The 19,234-nt window shown below is 36.4% G+C and overlaps 1 protein-coding gene across 2 annotated transcripts in view; it reads right to left on the minus strand.

Annotated features, from left to right (window-relative positions):
- The window catches only part of grik4 (glutamate receptor, ionotropic, kainate 4), a 339,069-nt gene that overhangs the window by 94,547 nt on the left and 225,288 nt on the right, over positions 1-19,234 (minus strand). For both annotated transcript variants that reach the window (XM_031906130.1, XM_004916121.4), the window contains exon 7: positions 15,537-15,590. In XM_031906130.1, coding sequence (XP_031761990.1) covers positions 15,537-15,590 — 54 coding nt within the window. The remainder of the gene's footprint in view (positions 1-15,536; positions 15,591-19,234) is intronic.

A 19,234-nucleotide genomic window follows, 5' to 3' on the forward strand; every position in this document is an offset into this window, starting at 1 on the left:
CCCAGGAAAAAGATGCAATTTTAGAGAAGTAAATATTCCCCAGATGTATTAGTATAGTCATATAGTTAATTTGGGTTGAAAAAAGAAAATGTGTGTATCTGTACAGACCTATCAATACACTCACATATATAAAATTATAAATACACAACAATATATTAACTAGACCTTAAGATCACTATAGCCTTGGATATTATACCTGTCCCAGAAGTCATGCAAGCCATTTGTAAAGATATTAATAGAATCTGCCATCACATCACCCAGCAGGATATTCTACAACCTCACTGCCCTCACTGTGAAGGAACATTTTCACTGCTTTACATGAAAGTCTGTCTGTAATGTCCTCTAATGCACTGAACTTGTAAAAAAAACAAAAATAGTCTTTACTAATAGTTATATACGCTTTACTAAGTTATATATAATAAGACTTTAGTAATAGTCATATACGCACGTTTAGAATTAGCTCTTTCACACATGCACTTTGTGCGCTCCCATGGCAACCACTATACGTCATATACATGCGCATCTTATTCTATGGATGTCGCCTTCTGGTGCACTTCCTAATCTTACGTACGTTGAAATGCGCATTATTACCGCGAGGTTACGTTTTTTGTGGGCCGGTTTCAATGAATTCTTACTATTTAAGTTTGTTGGGGGACAGTGTACCACTTATTGCTCCTGGGGAAGCGTGACGTTCAGCACGCGAAACGCGTCGAGCTACATTGTTTTTTGCCTTATTAACTGGTTCACATTGTAAGTAGCCTGTTTTATGCAGTATTCATTCTCATAAATGATATCACGCTATCTGTTGCTTCTACTCTCTGTTTCACCATATTGAGGATCTTGGCATTTCCTTCAAGCAGAGTTTCACTTCATGCATATTCAGCTTTTATCCATTTTGTTCTGGTGAGCATATACAATTACAGCATAAGTGGGAGTGGTTTTACAGTTTACACTCTGCACAGAGGTTACTCTGTTTATTGTACAAACATATTGCACTATATGTTTTTTGTTTTTTATGAACTACATGCGCTTCCATTGTCAGACCTGCACACTTTACTAATAGTTTAATTGTTCTATTTCTGCTTAGTGGCACATATCTGCACTCTTTCCAGCTCATCCAGCACTGCATGCTCAAGGTGAGGTCTTACCAGGAATCCAGAAAGTGGAAAATTATATTTTTATCCCTTTATTTGCTTTAGTGGCTACTGCTTGACACTACCTAGAGTTACATAGTTTCTTATACTTACCCCCAAATAACAAGTTAAAAAGCAAAGGACCAAAGACAGATCCATGTAGTACTTCACTAACAACATTGGTCCAATCAGAAATTGATCATTTACCACTACTCTGTGTAATGTATCCTTTAGCCAGACCAGTATTCCTTAATTTAATAAGTAACCTTTAATGTGGTTCTATACCAAATGCTTTAGCAAAAGCCAGATTAAATCCACTGCCACAGTAATGCCTAGGTTTCTGTTCACCTCCTCATAAAAGGCAATTATATTTGTCCAGCAAGATATGTTGTGTATTAAACCATGTGGCACAAATTCATACTATTTTGATTTGAAATGTATTTTTGAAATGTATTCAATGTGTTTTGATTTGAAATGTATTCAAGTATCTAACGACTGATGCCAAAATAACAGTCCTATAGTTTTCAGAAATTAGAACTTTACCAAACTCTGGGGACCATATAAGACCTCATAAAGAGGTCTGGAAGATTAAGTACAATGCTTCCTCAGTTGTGTAAGCAGATTCATAAAACAACTCAAAATCTCTCTTTTTCCCTGCTCTCATCAACCAGCTTTGCTTTTTTGCATGCTTTATTGGCCTCTTTGTACCCAATAGTTGTTTTAGCTTTATTGCCTTAAATGAGCACTTTTCTTACCAACCTCAATGCAAATCTTTCTCTAAAACCATAATGGCTTTGTTAGAATGTTTAAAAGGGAATATTACACATAAATAACTACAAGCCATTTAATTGTTACCTGCCTGGTAACAATTCTATTATACGCTGGATGTACATAAAGCAAATCTAGTGTGTGTGATTCTATATTTTCCCCCAAAATGTTTTATTGTCTCCTTCCATGATAAATGCCATGAGAAGCAAACTAAGGGGTGGGGGCACTAGGAATCCATTCTCTGCATGCTCTGGTGCCTGGGCCATCCATAAATTGCTTTTAGGTTGATTCTCATATGCTGAGGTTGCCTGTATTTGAAATATCTCCACGATACCCATTTTTCTCCCTTTTTTTCTTCCTGCTCTGTCAGTCTCTGTAGTAACTGTCTGTGATATCTACTTGAAATACATTCCTTTAAACACTTCCTGAAAACCTTTTTTTCAAATAATAAAACGTCCAACATAATAACCAGACTTTCTCTCCTAGGTTTGCTAGTTATGCCTGTGTCTGCACACATTTCCTCTAGGTACTCTGGTTTATCCCACACTCCAAAAACTTAAAGGTAGTTTAAGCGGTTCCTAAATTGGTCCTTGTGTGTGTGTGTATGTGTATGTGATAGGGACCATAGATTGTAAGCTCCACTGAACCATGGACTAATGAACAATATCTGTAAAGCACTGTATAAATGCGTTATTGTTAGATAAAGAATAATATTACATGATAATTAACTGACTATTTTGAACTTGCCCTACTTACATTTCAAAAACTACAGGCTAGTGACAGAAAAGAGAAATTCCTGTACACTTAACCTAGCCACTTGCATGGTATCCTTGTCAGCATACCCACCACAAACATAGAAAAAAGAAGGAAGAAAGTCAAAGGTTAAGGAAAGTAGAAGAATAATTGAGTAAAAGGTTATATGAAGATGACAAAGTCTAAGAAAAAAAAAAAACGTGGACTGCCACATAATTAGAGGCAGGAGGATTATAGCTTTGTAATACCTGCTGATATATAATAATGCTTTAGTGAGAATAGCTATAAATGTCAGCATTCATGGGCATATGGAAGTCCAATAAAAAATGTACTGATTTTAAAATCCCTCTTAATAGCTGTCATTGTGAAGCAAAGATATATGTGAATACTGTAGGTAATTTAGAGAGGAAACACTGACATTAATCATAGCAGCTAAAGATGTTGTTATTCTTACTAAAGATGAGTTTGTATGTAGAGTCTCTCAGGGTTACACTATTTTACAATCGACCTGAAATACATAATCCTCTAATTAAGCCCCCAAGGAGAATTATTACATAGTGTAAAGTATCACTGACATCTAATTTGTCAAACTGTATTGATCAGTGTAGAAACATATAGTTTGTGCTGCAGATTCACACTTTAAAGACAAGAATGACCTTCCTTAATTTATTCAATATATGAACTGAGAGAGGGATTATCTGTGGGCTAGAAGCAATAATATGCTGTCAGAATATCCAATGTCTTTCCTTATCCTCAAATGCCATTTATATTTTATTCTTGTGTATTTTGCCCTACATTTTTCTCCTTCAAAAAATGATTTATAAATATATATGCATTATGCTAAGACTGCAATGGTACCAGAAGTGAATTTTGACTTTGTAGGCCAACAGAGCAAACATATTTCTGGACTCCCTTACCACCTTTTTCATACCACTTTATGGAGCCCATGTACTGTACTATACTGATATGGTGGCCATTGGTCATAGCATTACAACCTTTTTGATACATTGGCAGCCTGCTATGGGCAATTTGCAATGATGTATATACAGTAGCTAATGGGAGCACCACACAGTTTTTTCCAATGAGACCCTGTACTTTTAGGGTCCTTAGGTTGTCCTGTGCTCTCCTGGCTGCTGTTCTTTTCCTTTCATTGAGACAAAGTACTAAGAGCTCATATCTGAGTGCAAGCTCAAGTTCAAAATGCAAAAATCTGCAACTGGGTGTCATTGACTCTATGCTCAAAGGCATTTGTGTCCCAACATAATCCTTTGCAACTTGTGGTGAGTGCCAATGTGCCTGCCCAGCCTACTCTGACATATTGTGCACAAATGTGAGTATGGATGCAAAGAAACCCTGAAATAACTGGCAGCCTGAATTTGATGGCAATGCCAGTGTTTGCTTATCAGGCTTTGTCCAGAGCTAAAACTGACTTGCCGCTTGTCTATTGGATGCTAATGTCATTATTGATGCCATGCAATAGAGGTGATGCTATTCTAATGCAAATCCAATAAGAAAAACTTGTTCCCTCTGGAGAAAAACAAAAGAAATGAAATTACTCCTAATAATACTTTAATACTTTTAATTATTGATATATGAGCATTTAAAAAGCAATGTCATGCAAATTTCATTTTACTAAAGCAATTTAAATTTTTTACCAACATTAATTTCACTGCTAAACTACTGATTCTCAAAGCATTTCACATGCAAGCTATCCTATATATGTGAACCTTATTTTCCACATATCCACCAACCTTCACATTATGCTTGTCAGTCAATTACTTTACACCTCTCCCATATTGTCTTTACATTCACACATTCGAGACTTTGCTAGAACTGCACCTCTTCATTGGAATTCCCTAATATATTACACTAGGCTATCTCTTTCATTCAGCTTTTAAATAAACTTTTCAAAATGCAGGAGAATGAGAAGGATATTAATAAGCTGGAGAGAGTGCAGAGAAGCACAACTAAACTGGTAAAGGGGATGGAAGATTTAAGCTATGAGGTTAGACAGTCGAGGTTGGGGTTGTTTTCTCTGGAAAAGAGCTTGCGCTTGCGAGGGGACATGATTACTCTGTACAAGTACATTAGAGGGGATTATAGGCAGATGGGGGATGTTCTTTTTTCCCATAAAAACGTTCAACGCACCAGAGGCCACACCTATAGATTAGAGGAACGGAGCTTCCATTTGAAGCAGCGTCGGTGGGTTTTCACGGTGAGGGGAGTGAGGTTGTGGAATGCCCTTCCTAGTGATGTGGTAATGGCAGATTCAGTTAATGCCTTTAAGAGGGGCCTGGATAAGTTCTTGAACAATCAGAATATCCAAGGCTATTGTGATACTAATATCTACAGTTAGTATTAGTGGTTGTATATATAGTTTATGTATGTGAGTGTATAGATTGGTAAGTATAGGTTGTGTGTGCTGGGTTTACTTGGATGGGTTGAACTTGATGGACTCTGGTCTTTTTTCAACCCTATGTAACTATGTAACTGTCTCTCATTTTTCTGAACCAACTTTGCCTACTCCACATCTGAAGTCGTGTATATGATGCTGTCTATTGATATTAGGCATTCTGTAAAAAGCTCCAGCTTTAAAATCAGAGGCTGGTTGAAAATGACACTTTTTACACAACCACTTCTATTAGAATTTGCTTGGCACCTTCATTTTCCCATTGACTTACTGACACTTTATAATTTAAATAAGGTAAATAGTGCATAAATAAACTATTTTTTTCCTCCCCTTTTAAAACATTTTTCTAGGTTATTTCATTTTAAACAGCTTGATAAATAGCCCTCTTGTGTCTCATACTCCCTTCTCTTTTTAGAATCAGCATGGGCCTTTTCACCACCTGTAGCAAGAAATATTTGTATGTAATCTACTGTATATTTGTTGATATACATGGCCTTCTACTTAAAGAGATATTGACACCAGAAATGAAACATTTTTTTACATCTATCATAATGTTGTCTTTGCATGCTATTTATAAGTTTGTCTTAAAAGTATTTGCCTGATGCTTTTACATTAACTATCTGATACCCCATGAGGGGGCGGCCATATTTATGCAGCAGGAGTCCGTTAGCATTTGAAGCTATAACTGACAGGCTGGGAAGGGACAGTCAGGTTTAGGGACTTCAAGTAACAATTACTTACAAAAGCAACCCTATCAGGGAAAAATTATCAACATGACCTATAGGGAACTTTTTATGTACATTAATATTTTGAAGAGTAGTTTTTTGGTGTCAGTATCACTTTAACAGCACTATGGAATGTAGTATCAGTAGTAATGAGTGACACTGTCTCGTATTGCTTCACCCTAAAATTTGCGTTATTTTGGCAAATGCATTGGCCGATTTATGCAGGGGTTTTTTTTTGCGCCTAATGCATCAAAGTTAATGGATGCTTTATGTCTTGTTTTTTCCCTCCGCATGAAGAAACCCATTTTTTTTTTTTTTTATAAACCGAAATGAAAATCATGCTGAAATTCTTGTTCATTATAATATTTTTAGTTAATGGTGTTACACAAAAGGATTGTATATACAAGATAATTACAGGCACTAAAACATCCACTTTTTGTGTATTTCCCACCAAATGGGCACCTTGGGTTACTATAGTGCTTTTCTGTGAACCCACCAAGCTCAAAATCATATAGAATTAATATGTTTTAGGAGACTTTCAAAGAGCCCTGTGCACTTTGCTGTAGATCTGCAAAGCCATATGTGAAGTGCAGAGATTTTTCCATCCAGAGGAAAATGTACAGTGCAATGCAAAGTATTTCTATAACAGCAGACACATACAAAGGCTGTGTGACTGCAATAAAATGTAAATAATATTGAAAGTATTTTAATAGTAGTTGCTTTATATTACATTTAAAGTTCAATAAAATATAATGTAATGATATCATAATAATAGCCTTGCTGTACAAAAACAGGGAATGCAAGAATGTAATATATACATAAGAATATATATATAAGATAAAATTAATCATATAAATTAATCATATATTTTCTTTAGGTATAACATTTTTACAATTTACAAATATTTAGCTTCTGTAAGAAAAAATCTTTTACACCTCTCCATCCTAGATTCTGCTTATCCTAATGGCAAGGTGAATCTCTGATGTTTACACATACTGTATGAGAGCCCAGTGTATCCTGATCAGCCATACGCTTGCACCTGTTTTTGATGGCAACAACACAGTCATTTAAAAACATATGTTATAAAAACAGTTTTACAAAACTACATACTATTCTTCAATGTGTGCTTTTAATGGTATAATATAGCCATACCAAGCTAACAGAAGATTTGATAACATTTCAACATTCAGCAAGCAAGAATGATATCAAAACCTTTCAATTAATTTAAACATAGCAAATGTACGACCTACATATATCATTATCCTTACTGCAGTAACTGATAACACTTATTGCACAAAACCTGCTGATGGGATCTGTTTCCTGTTAAGAGGCATTGCCCACAAACCACCCCAGTATACAACACGCTATATTATTACATACACAGTGTCCTCAGGGCATTTTAGGATTGCAGAACAGCACATATTTACAGACAGAGCACCACAGGAGTCTTTATGGTACTCAATGTTAAACAAATTAGCTTATCAAGCCATAATATATCTCAAAGACAGAGGTTTGACATTAGTATTTAGTATGCTGGTTCTATCTTACTGAATCTTAGCTCTTGGTTTTTAAAACATTTTGACCACTCATTTATAATGCTGCCATGCAGTTCCTGGCACACTTATAAGGATACAGTAGGGGTATATTTATCATGCTGTGTAAAAAGTGGAGTGATGCATTACCTGTAATGTTTCCCAGGGCAACCAATCAGCAATTAGATTTTAATAGTTAGAAAACCAAAGCAAAGCATCTGATTGGCTGCTATGAGCAACATCACTCCACTTTTTACACAGCATCAAACATACCGCTATATGTAAGGCGTTATATAAATTGGGAGCAAGACAATTAAAAGCTTATCATTTTCATATGGATTAAGCATTCTAAAAAATAGCTAAATAACTGCTTTCCTTTCATTTAAAATTCCCTGCATGCTTGCCTTGTGACAACATGATGCATAAAAAGTATTTTTTATTGAGAAGTGTTATTTTTAATGTAGAAATTAAAATACACAATGTGTAGCTCCCTGCAACCTTCAGAGTACCAGTTTGTGTATACACAAACTCAATGTCCCATGTTAACAATGGTTCCGCTCCCACTTCAAAAAGGTCATAGATTCTGGACTAATATATCACCATCTTTAAATTCTTTCAATTCAAAATTGTTATAATAAAAGTCTTTCAGTGCCATATGTTATTGTGTATACACTGACACTGGGCTTTGATATAAATATAATATATAGATGTAGTGTCATTAGAATCTGATGCTATATATATATATATAATCCAACATATGTTTTTTGCTGCAACAAATTAGATAGAAAGTTAGATTAAGAGAAAACTTTCTCTTCTGATAAGCCATAGAAGGAGATGAGCATGGCTTCCTGTAAATGGATTTAATTCTAAAATATACAGAACTGCTTTTTCAGTCAATGAATGGCACAAGCAAGCTTCTAACTTTTCTCGAGCTTTTCTGCTGCGGGGAATTACTTATAAAGACATGTGTAAACTGATAGCAACAAAAATGGCGACAGTTTTGTGCTTGTCTGTTGGGATGTTCTTTCTTTGGTAGATGCTGCAGAACTGATGTTTCCTGAGGTAAGGGAGATGAGAGGTATTCCTAGGAGAACTGCTGTACTGTATCATTTATGTTTCTAGCTGTTTTAGATATTTTACCTTTCAGTTATTACTGTAGCACTGTACAAAGATTGGTATAGCCCACACCAAGTAATGCAATAAACACTACTCGCCAAGTGTAAAATTTGCCCCTGGCTACTATTGCCATTAATGAGTGCATAGCTGGAATATCTTGTAAGCTTATTATTATCCTTTATTTTGATAGCATTTGCACATCACACATTGCACAAAGATTGTTCATAATTCATCCCAGTCTCTGGAACGTACAATATAAATTTCATACAACATACACAGAATAGGTGTAATTTCTGGCAGAAATTTCTATCCCATACATTCAATGGGAAGCATTTTCTAACGGATCTGGCACTTGACCCAGTAGTATATTAATAATTTACAGTGATGCATTGCATACAAAATGACATCACAGAGTTGCAGTGAGCCTTAGGTATAACTGCATAGTGTGCCCAACAGACCAGACTGAAGGATAGTCTGTATGAAATCATCACCACAGTATACTGCCATCAGTGTTATTTAGATTTCTAAAATCCATGGTCCTGGCAAAAACAATGTCATGTTTACTCATCAGGCTCATTATTCCATTTGGATCCTAAAAAAAAATAAAGAACATTTTGGCTGCGAAGGCATGAAGGCAGTGTCCAACAAATGCGTATGGATTTTGCCTAAACAATGCCATATTTCCTCCAGACCATTTTTCCTCCATACCTTAAGTTGCTCGGAATTTTTACTGATAGTTTTTGTTATTGGATCAGATTTATCAATAAAATTGCAGATATTTTGTGATATCAAATGATACCTGTAATTGCACTTGACTTGGCACTAATCGTGCTTATATTTCAGGATGTCAATATTATTTAAATTGGAATGGACCAATCACTAAAAGTGTTTATATTGTGTTATATTGGTTGACAATATTGTAATTGCACCTGACCAGCCATTAATTATGAAATCAGTTTCATCCTTCTATAATGACTTGGGGGAGTTAACACTATTCAATTTGATCTTTATTCATCTTCTTCCATCCTTCTTACAAATTAATACATTGATTATAACACACATTTTCTGATGTTTATGTATACAGAAATGTAAAAATAAGGATTTTTTCTTTCTCTGCCCATTTTCTGCTTCTATAGGCAAAGGCACATTAGGGAATGTAGATCTTTCCAGTAACTGATGATAAAAAATCAGTAACTACACTTACATATTCAATGAGAGTGAAATGGGAAAGAGACAGATACTATAATGTATAAATATAAACCATGGCTATAACATTCATAATCCTTGTTATTTGAAAGACCAGCCTAAAAGTCTATTAAAGTGATATGTAGAGGTGAAAGCTTGTTTTCTATCCATAATATTCTGGGAACTATGGTTACATGACTGATACAACAGTGCTTTCATATCAATAACCTTGTAAAGGGTAATGGTTGGAAAAACCACTGCCAGTTGTATAATTTGCATTACCTTACCTGTTATTTAAAATTCCTATATAGATTATTTTTGTGTTTGAATTGGAATGGATCAAATCAATTTTCACACTCAATTATTAATGTCATTTTTAAGGGACACAATAACGCTTTAACCCACAGATAACTATGTTGAGTTGAAAAACCCAACATACTGTTCTTCGACTTTGGCTTATTCTTCCGCTTCTTCTTCTTCTTAGCTCCCCCCATTTTCTAAACGCTACTCCTCCTACAGTTTTAGGGGTACAACACCCAAACTCTCCACACTTCTTCGCCCTATAGCGGAGCAGGTTGCTTGTGCTTTTCTAAGCGATCCGGCCCCCCGTCTTTTTGGACGCCCCTCCGAACCCCACAAATTTTCCATTGACTTTGACAGGGAAGATTTTCAAACTGCTGCCGCACGTTACAGCTTTGAAGCTACACCCCCCAAACTTGAATAACATAATAATGGGGTCACCCCAAATGAAACAGCAACATTTGTTGTATGACCCCAAGGTGGGAGGGGCCAGCAACAGCCAATCAAATTTCACCCATTGACTTTAATGGGGAAATTGAAACTGCTGCCAATCTTACAGCTTTGAGGCTTCACTCCCCACTTGAATCACACAGTCATGGGGTCAGCCTGAATGAAAATATGATGATTGCTGGATGCCCAAAAGTGAACAGCCAATCAGATTTTACCTACTGAGTTGGTGGAAATCCAACCTGCTGCCATTCTCACAGTAATAATGCCGGGGTCCCCAAACTTTGCAGGGTTAGGCACCAGGTAACTGTGGTTCAAGGTAAGAAAAAGTGGACGGAGCCACCAACAGCCAATCAGAGTTTACCTATTGACTTTCAATGGGGAAATTCAGCCTGTTGCCATTCTCACAGTATTAACACCAGGGTCCCCAAACTTTTCACAGTTGGTCACGAGGGGACTGCAGTTTTAGTTTTGAAAAAGTGGGCGGGGCCACCAACAAGTAATCAGATTTCACCTATTGAATTTTATTGGTTTGATGCCAGGGTTCGCAAAGTTTGCACAGTCAGTTACTGGGTGACTTCGTACTCAAGGTTAGAAAAAGTGGGCGGGGCCACCAAAAGCCAATCACATTTCTTTCATTGTTTTCAGTGGGGAAATTTTAACTGCTGCCATTCTCACATGTTTAATTTCAGGGTCCCCAAACTTTGCACAGTTTGTCACTGGGTGACTATGTTCCAAGTTTAGAAATGTGGGCGGGGCCAACAACAACCAATCAGATTTCACATATAGACTTCATATGTTTAAATTTAAACTGCTGCCATTCTTTAAATATTAATACTAAGGTCTCCAAACTTTGCAGAGCTAGTCACCTGGTAACTTCGGTTCAGAGTTAGAAAAAGTGGGTGGAGCCACCAACAGCCAATCAGATTTTAACTATTGATTTTCAATGGGGAAATTCAACCTGCTGCCATTCTCATTAACACCAGGGTCACTAGGGGACTGCATTTTTAGGTTTTAAAAAGTGGGTGGAGCCACCAACAGCCAATCAGACTTCACCTATTGATTTTTTTTTTGTTTAAATTTAAAGTGCTGCTTTTCTCACACTATTTATGTCAGGGTTCCCAAACTTTGCACAGTCAGTCACTGGATGACTACATATTCAGGGTTAGAACAAGTGAGAGGAGCCACCAACAGCAAATCCATTACCACCCATTAGATTTCATTGGTTTATATTTAAAATGATGCCATTATTTAAATTCCAGGGTTGTTAAAGTTTCCAGAGTTAGTGACTGGGTATTTGCCGTTCACAGTTAGAAAAAAGTGGGCGGAGCCACCAACAGCCAATAACATTTCACCTTTTTACTTTCAATGGTGAAGTGTAAAATGCTGTCAGTCTCACAATTTTTATACCGGAGTCCCCAAAATTTGCACTGGGGGACTGCAGTTCAAAAATAGGAAAAGTGGGTTGGGCCACTAACAGCCAATCAGATTTCATCCATTAATTTTATTGGTTTAAATTTAAAATGCTGCCATTCTTTAACTATTAATCCTAGGGTACCTAAACTTTGCAGAGTTACTCACTGGGTAACTGCAGTTCCAGGTTAGAAAAAGGGGGTGGAGCCACCAACCGCCAATCAGATGTCACTGGTTGACTTTCAGTGGGGAAATTTAAGTTGCTGCCATTCAGACACTATTAAAACCAGGGTCCCCAAACTTTGCACAGTGGTTTTTACTATATAACTCCAAGGTCAGAGAAAGTGGGCAGAGCCCATTCAGTGATGTCATGTTTTTCAACCCAACATGAAGTTTGTTCTCAAACTTCCCTTTCTAGTTGTTTTATTGTTGTTCTGATTAATCAGTGTAATATCAGATGTTTGAATTTATCTGGTGTGAGTACAATTTTTGGTGACCTCTGCCATTTTTGTTTCCTGCTTAGGAACAGACAAAGAGGTGTGACTCTTGTTATATATTTCCGAGCTTGGTAAGTCATATGGCCAACTTTTAGCATTCCTGTGTGATGCTTTGACTGTCATTTCTAGGTATGATCCTTTCTAGCTGCCTAGTTAGAGAGTTATTTTCTTCCCTTTGAAATACTTTAGTATAATCTCCTTTTTTCTTTTCGGTTGCCTATATTTTCCAGCTCTCAGCCACTGGTGCTTTTTGTCTGCATGCCATCTTTTTTTTTTTCTCTTTTTTATAGATGTGATTAACTATATTGCTAGTATCTTGTTAGCCAATGGATCCAACCAGTCCCAAAGTATCTAAGGGAGAGACTTTATTGATCAGTTTTCCTGTTTTTAGTTTTGGAACATTCATGTGACTTTTTCTTCCAGTTTGCCTGAAGATCTAGTGCAAGAAAGAACTATTGTAGAAGGAAGTCATGTAACCATGTTATGAGCCTGCTGTAACTGATTAATGATTATGTGCCAAATGCCTGACAGATTCTGCAAATCTAGAGGCTACACAGAAGGCTGAAATTATGCAGAGGATTCATCTTGTTGTTGTGCAGAGCTTGCAAGATTATGATCCAGGAATAAAACAGTTAAATCTTTTCTAATAATTGTTAAATAAGGTATCACAGACCAACTCAGAAATGATTCTTGATCTGTGTTCTTCTGAGAATCCCCTTAAGGGGATTTGTTTTCAGCTTGGAGCCTTAGAACCTATTAAACATTTTTTAAGCAGGAGAAGGAAAGTCATTTTGGCATTTTACTGCCAGTAGATTTGCCACATTAGTGCCACCTAGAACACTATATTTTTTCTGCAGAAACCATTAACATACCTGAGTAAACAGCTTTAGAAGCTTTCTCTCTTTGCTTAAGATGGCAGCTGCCATTTTAAGTTGCTTCCTGCCTGCAGTCTCTAGCCTCCATAGCTGAGATCACACATTCCTAAAGGGAGAGGGGAGGGAATTCTTAGCATTCTGGTGGGAGAGGGAGCAGGAGAGGGGAGAGAGGGAGAGAACTGTGCAGACTCTGGCCATGGGAATTAAGGATGTTTCTGAGAGAGGAAGTCAGACACTGGAACAGCATGTTTACAAAAAAAGAGACAAATAAATCCTGTGTTTCTTTTGATAGAGGACTCAGTGCAGCATTACTGTAAGTGCTTATGGCTGTGTTAACATAGACCTTTCTGGTAAAGCTTACTTGGTTTTTACCTTTCCTTCTCCTTTAAGAGAATTCTAGTTATCTGGAATGATCCTCATCTTTGTAATTTCACTGCATTTCTCTCCTTATAAAAAAGAGAAGCTAATAATCAGCCCAGAACTGTTAAGAAAGGTTGAAAAAGACTGGAAGATTCTTATTCATGGAAAATATCCCAAGCAATTTCCATTCTATAAGACAGTATTTAGTATTTAGTATAACCCTTCTGTACAGTAGCATATGTTTCAAAGATGGCTATTGTCCTGAGTGATGATTTATCTTAATTACATCATTCCATGGATGAGAAGACTGAAACATATGTACAGTATGTGGTGTCAGGCTCCTCTGTGTAAGCCTGCAGTAGTTATGGAGTTTGTTAAAAACACCATGATTTGTTGGCTGGTAGGGGGTGCACTTCGGCAAAATGTTGAAAAATCAAGTACGTTGGTCAAATTGGCATATATTAAGTTAGTGGCTGTCTTTTCTCTGTAATCTTTTACTTAAGTGACCAAATTAGCTTTGCATGGCATCAGCACATGTGCCAACCTGGGGCACTGCCCAGCGGAGAGTGAGGTAATTTTTATCTATCTATCTATCCATCTGTTTATCTAGTAGATAGATAGATAGATATAAATCAAGGATCAACTCATTACAAGATCTTAATAAAGGTCTGCTTATGTGACCGAAACGTTGATTTTGCACAAATAAAAGGATTCTTTATTGTTTTTTTTAGTAAGTCCTGTGAGTGTTGAGTTAATCCTTCATTTATGTTTCACATTTTAACCACGTGGCACTTAGGCATAGGACTATTTTGGTGTATCCTCCTCCTATTATGATATATATATATATATATATACTTGTATATACAGTATATATAGGCATCCATGGACAGCCCCCCTAAAGCTGCCCCCTAAAACTTGATGTTCAAGCAACTACAGAAGCTTTCTTTGGTTGTCTAGTTTCTGTGTTGCTACTGCTAAATGTATGCATGTGCTTTGGACCTTTCCCCTATGGACCTTTGCTTGGGTGTGGTCCATAGTTTTGTATGCGAACAGATGATGGGCATTGCCCACACCATAATCTAAGCCAGATTGATATTTTTAGCCACCAACTAAGACAAAAGTTTAAGAAGCTGCTTTTTGTATGATAGATTGCTTAGCCAGCACACGGTGCAGAGCAGATGCATTATCCTGGGCAGAAGATTTCCAAGCTGTGCTTTTGCACTTCTCTCCAGGGGCACAGTAAATGAGTTTTAAGTATGGTCAGATATAATTTTCAGCATAAGCAAGTCTATAGAGAAGATGGTGATAAAACACCTTCCAAACATTTTGAGCGCATTGGATCCACTTGCAGCAGGTGTTAATCTGCTAACTTCTATCATTATGCTGGAACTGTGGGCAGAATTTGCCGTTGTGTATTCAAAATTGTACTTTGCATAGTGCACCCATAGTGCCCTATGCCCTTATCCATAGATCTGTCTGTTATACCATGGTATACTAAGATATAGCTCAACAACATTTAGAGAACCACAGGTTGAAGATGCCTGTTGATACCTAAGTCTCATAGGAAATAGATGCCTATTTCAGTGGCCTCTTGCATTGGCCCCTGTATTATACTTTTTTCTTATATTGTACTCCTCTAAAGGATGAAAGAGATGATAACACACAATGCAGGACAGATTAAAGACCAAAAATGTAAATCCTACATCTTAAGAAGTCAGGTTCCTGACCATCAGCTCCACAGAATTTACTATGGCAGGCATATGGATTATTATGTATAACCTTATACATAAAATAGAATAAATAATTAAATGTGTCAAGCCCCAACATTCCAAGAGTGAAAATTTTACCCTTGCATGCTTTTAGCATTTTGGAACTTTGATTTGGTTATATGGCTAATTTAATCAAAGACAAACAGCATAATTCACCTCCTATTCTATTACAGTTTTTCTCCTTATTTAGGAACTGTGATTTTTTTAACAGCATGTTTAGGTTATGCACATTAACAGAAGAAGAAGGTCTCACCAGATTAGTAAAGATGTACGTGTAATAAGCTGTCACCATTCCCAGCTCAGCTGCCTGCAGAGAAAAAAGGAAAGAGAGTAATTTAAACCAATAAAATATGGTTTGTTCTGCAGAAAGCAGAGCCTGCTCTAGTACAATCTGTTTATCTCAATAGGGGCCTTGTTTGAAATATATGCTGTGCAAAAAGAGCAGCATAATTATCAAAAAGGATACAGTCAGTCTACACCATTATATATACAAAAATGGAAAACACAGAGAAGCACAGTACAAAGTGAGTTGCTAGGTATGTAACTATATAATGCCAATCACAAAGACACATATGTAAAAAACATGCAGTCACTTAGATGCACACAGAATATATCAGTCTATATATCACTTATTTATGTGTATATCTCTCTCTCTATATATATATATATATTTTTTTTTTTTTAAAGTTTATTTTATTCAGCTGAAGTATAGTCAATAAAGGCTTAAAAGGCAATACGTCAGCTAGTATAGCAAATAAAATATGAAATATTTGTGTTGCATGACACTAAATCATTCTACAATATGATGGAAACTATACTGTAGGTGATTTGCAATATAGATGCAGTGAATGAGTTGCTGACAGCAAGTCCAATTATACAATCCCATCTTGTAGACACTACTTCAGCCTAGAAATGACCTGCTTAAAGCAGCCACTCCAGAAACTCATTATCGCCCAACACAATCCCTTTATTATATTACCGAATCAAATAACTTATCCATGGTACTCTCAAAAATCACTGCCTCACACTACATTGTCAGGGTACCTGCTTATTGGCTGTGTTATTAGAAACCATCATATGAGAGAAAAACATTGTCCTACAGCTTCTAAGAGACTCATAAAGAACTGGATGGCTAGTTTTACAGATACTTCATTTTTGCTGGCTATAATGGAACTATGTCATTGTCTTTTACGTAAGAGTTCCATTATTTCGGCAATTATGTTTCAAATGTGCTATGGTTTTGCTTTCTCTGCTTTAGAAACTACCAACATCTGTGCCAAATATTTTACTCTAATAAAAAATATATTTTGTATTTTACTATTTTCAGATACTTCTTTTGTTTGAATCTTTCTCAGTGCTTGGATTATTTACTCTTCAGATAAAATCTCTTTATAGCTATGCCTCCCTTGTGGTGGTGATTAAAACAACACTAACCATTCTAGATTTCTTCCCTGCCATTTAAATGGGAAGCACCACTGAAAATAGTGCACAAAAATTCTGCTGTACTTCTTTTTTCTAATGAATTGCCATTACCTGTGGAAATAGCTAAAGTGGGTACAATTTTTCCTAAATTTCCCATGCTAAAACTATTATCTAGATAGGTCAATCAAAGGAATATTTCAATCTTCAAGATGTTTTATTCTTAAATCTGCCTTTCTGGGGCATATCTGTATTAATCTGCATGATTGTGAAAAAATAAACATAATTTTGGTTTAGGTTGTTGTTAAATTCTTCAGTAATCAACTTTATTTTACATCAGTCAGTGCAAAAAATTGCAATTGTTATTTTACTATTCATTGCTACTCAGATTGCCAAGCAGGTTTTAGGTGCCGTAATTTTAATTCTTAATTTTCAAATGTTCATTTTGATAAATTTAGAAAAAATGTGTTAAAGTATGCAATTGCGGAAGAAGTCATGATAGTGACTTTTTTGTATAAATTGTGCAAAATGTGATTACAGTCTGGAATGTGATTATTAAAAATCTGACACATAGGCTTATGTTTGTTAAGTCATTGCTGGATCATGGGCAAAGATCATAGTGCTGAGGACTAAATACATGGCAAAGACTCTACTACATACCTAAAGTAGCATGCACAGAGATTCAGTATAATGACACACACACTTTGCAACATGTAGAGACAAGTGCATTAACATGTGACACACAACACAAAGACAAATATATATACAGTATATATATATATATATGCACCTCTGGGGTGACAACATTTCTTATTATTATGGATTACTAAATGACACCACAAATTCCCCTATGGACTCATATATTTCAGCCTGGCAAAAGGACTTGAACCTCACGATTAATCCCACTGACTGGAATATAGCCTTTGCAATTATACTGACTACCTCAAAATCAGTCAGGTTAAAGGAAACCAGTATCAAACTCATGTTTAGATGGTATCTGGTACCCTCAAAGCTCTATAAGATCTATCCGCAGCTACTAAACAGCTACAACAGCTACTAAATTGTCTAGTGTGGTAAATACAATACCGTGTCCTCAGCGCTTTGTGATTAATGATATTCAATGAAATAGAGTCAGTGAAGAAAGTGACGAAAACTCTGTGTGTTCCTGCTGCTCCTCCTCAAGTCACCCCTTTGACTGGGTCCCAAACGCATACAAAGAATTATGGCAGGAGCGCATGTGGAAAATAAAGAACAAAGAACAAATAATAGTGCAATATTGTAATTAAAAGTAACAGAATAAAATGGATCTACTTACAAAGTGTAGATAATGTACAGGCTTTCATAAAACTCGACGCGTTTCACGTACTGGCGGTACGCTTTCTCAAACACTCTTGAGAAAGCGTACCGCCAGTACGTGAAACGCGACGAGTTTTATGAAAGCCTGTACATTATCTACACTTTGTAAGTAGATCCATTTTATTCTGTTACTTTTAATAAATGATTTGCACTATTTGCTGCTTTCTCTTCCATTTTGTGCCTATATGTGAGGAGACGGCTACAAGTTGAATCAGAAATTTCTATTTGCCTACTCAATATTGCTATCTGGTGAGCATTTAACATTACAGCACGTGGTGATACATTAAGCAAATTAGCCTTTCACACACTTTCTTTGGGATTCGGTAGTTATTCCTCCTGATCCCTGATTTGCATTACAATATTGCACTATTATTTGTTCTTTGTTCTTTATTTTCCACATGAGCTACTAAATTGTATTGGAGAAAATGTGGCCAGGAGGGGACTCTTGTGCGCATCTGGTTGAGCTGCGCCAAATTACAAAAGTACTGGCAAGAAGTCTATCACAGACCCTTGAATACCATAATGCGAGGACTAAGAACTGTCTACATATCCACTGTAAAAATGGTACTCACGGCAGAACTTTATTGATGTAGATACCCAGGAGTAATATTTACCATTCTGTTTCTTTACCCATTTCTCTTTTCCAAGTTTCTAAGTCAATTTTTTTCCCTTTCTCTTTTCTTTCTGCTATACTATCTCCTTTTTCTTTCCCAGATGCTTAATAAAATAAATTATATTCGCTCCAATACTAAACTAAGTATGCTACTTTCAGAAAAGAAGGATATAGTAACAGAGGAAGCAAAACATACATATAAAACGCTTTGTTGTAAACAACACTCCTTTGGATTAGGATGGCCAAGGCATGTTGTTTTAAGGGCCCATGATAAATTTAGATGGACTGACAAAGATAGTTTATCATGGGGTAACAATCTGTGCTAAAAGTAACCATGCAATTCTTGATGACCAATCTCCATTAGTAGTGATGAGCGAATCTGTCCTGTTTCGCTTAGCTGAAAAAAATGGTGAAAAATTGTGCCATTTTTTGACGCGAATGGCAATTTTTTGTTGCACTGCAAATTTTTGCGCGAAAAAATATGCCAGTGCCAAAACGTGGAATTTAGCCTCTAATCCATGCCATTCTTTGAGGAATGTGGAGGAGCAGTTACTGTTCTAATT

The sequence above is a fragment of the Xenopus tropicalis genome, chromosome 7 (genome assembly GCF_000004195.4).
Source record: "Xenopus tropicalis strain Nigerian chromosome 7, UCB_Xtro_10.0, whole genome shotgun sequence".
Taxonomy (NCBI): domain Eukaryota; kingdom Metazoa; phylum Chordata; class Amphibia; order Anura; family Pipidae; genus Xenopus; species Xenopus tropicalis.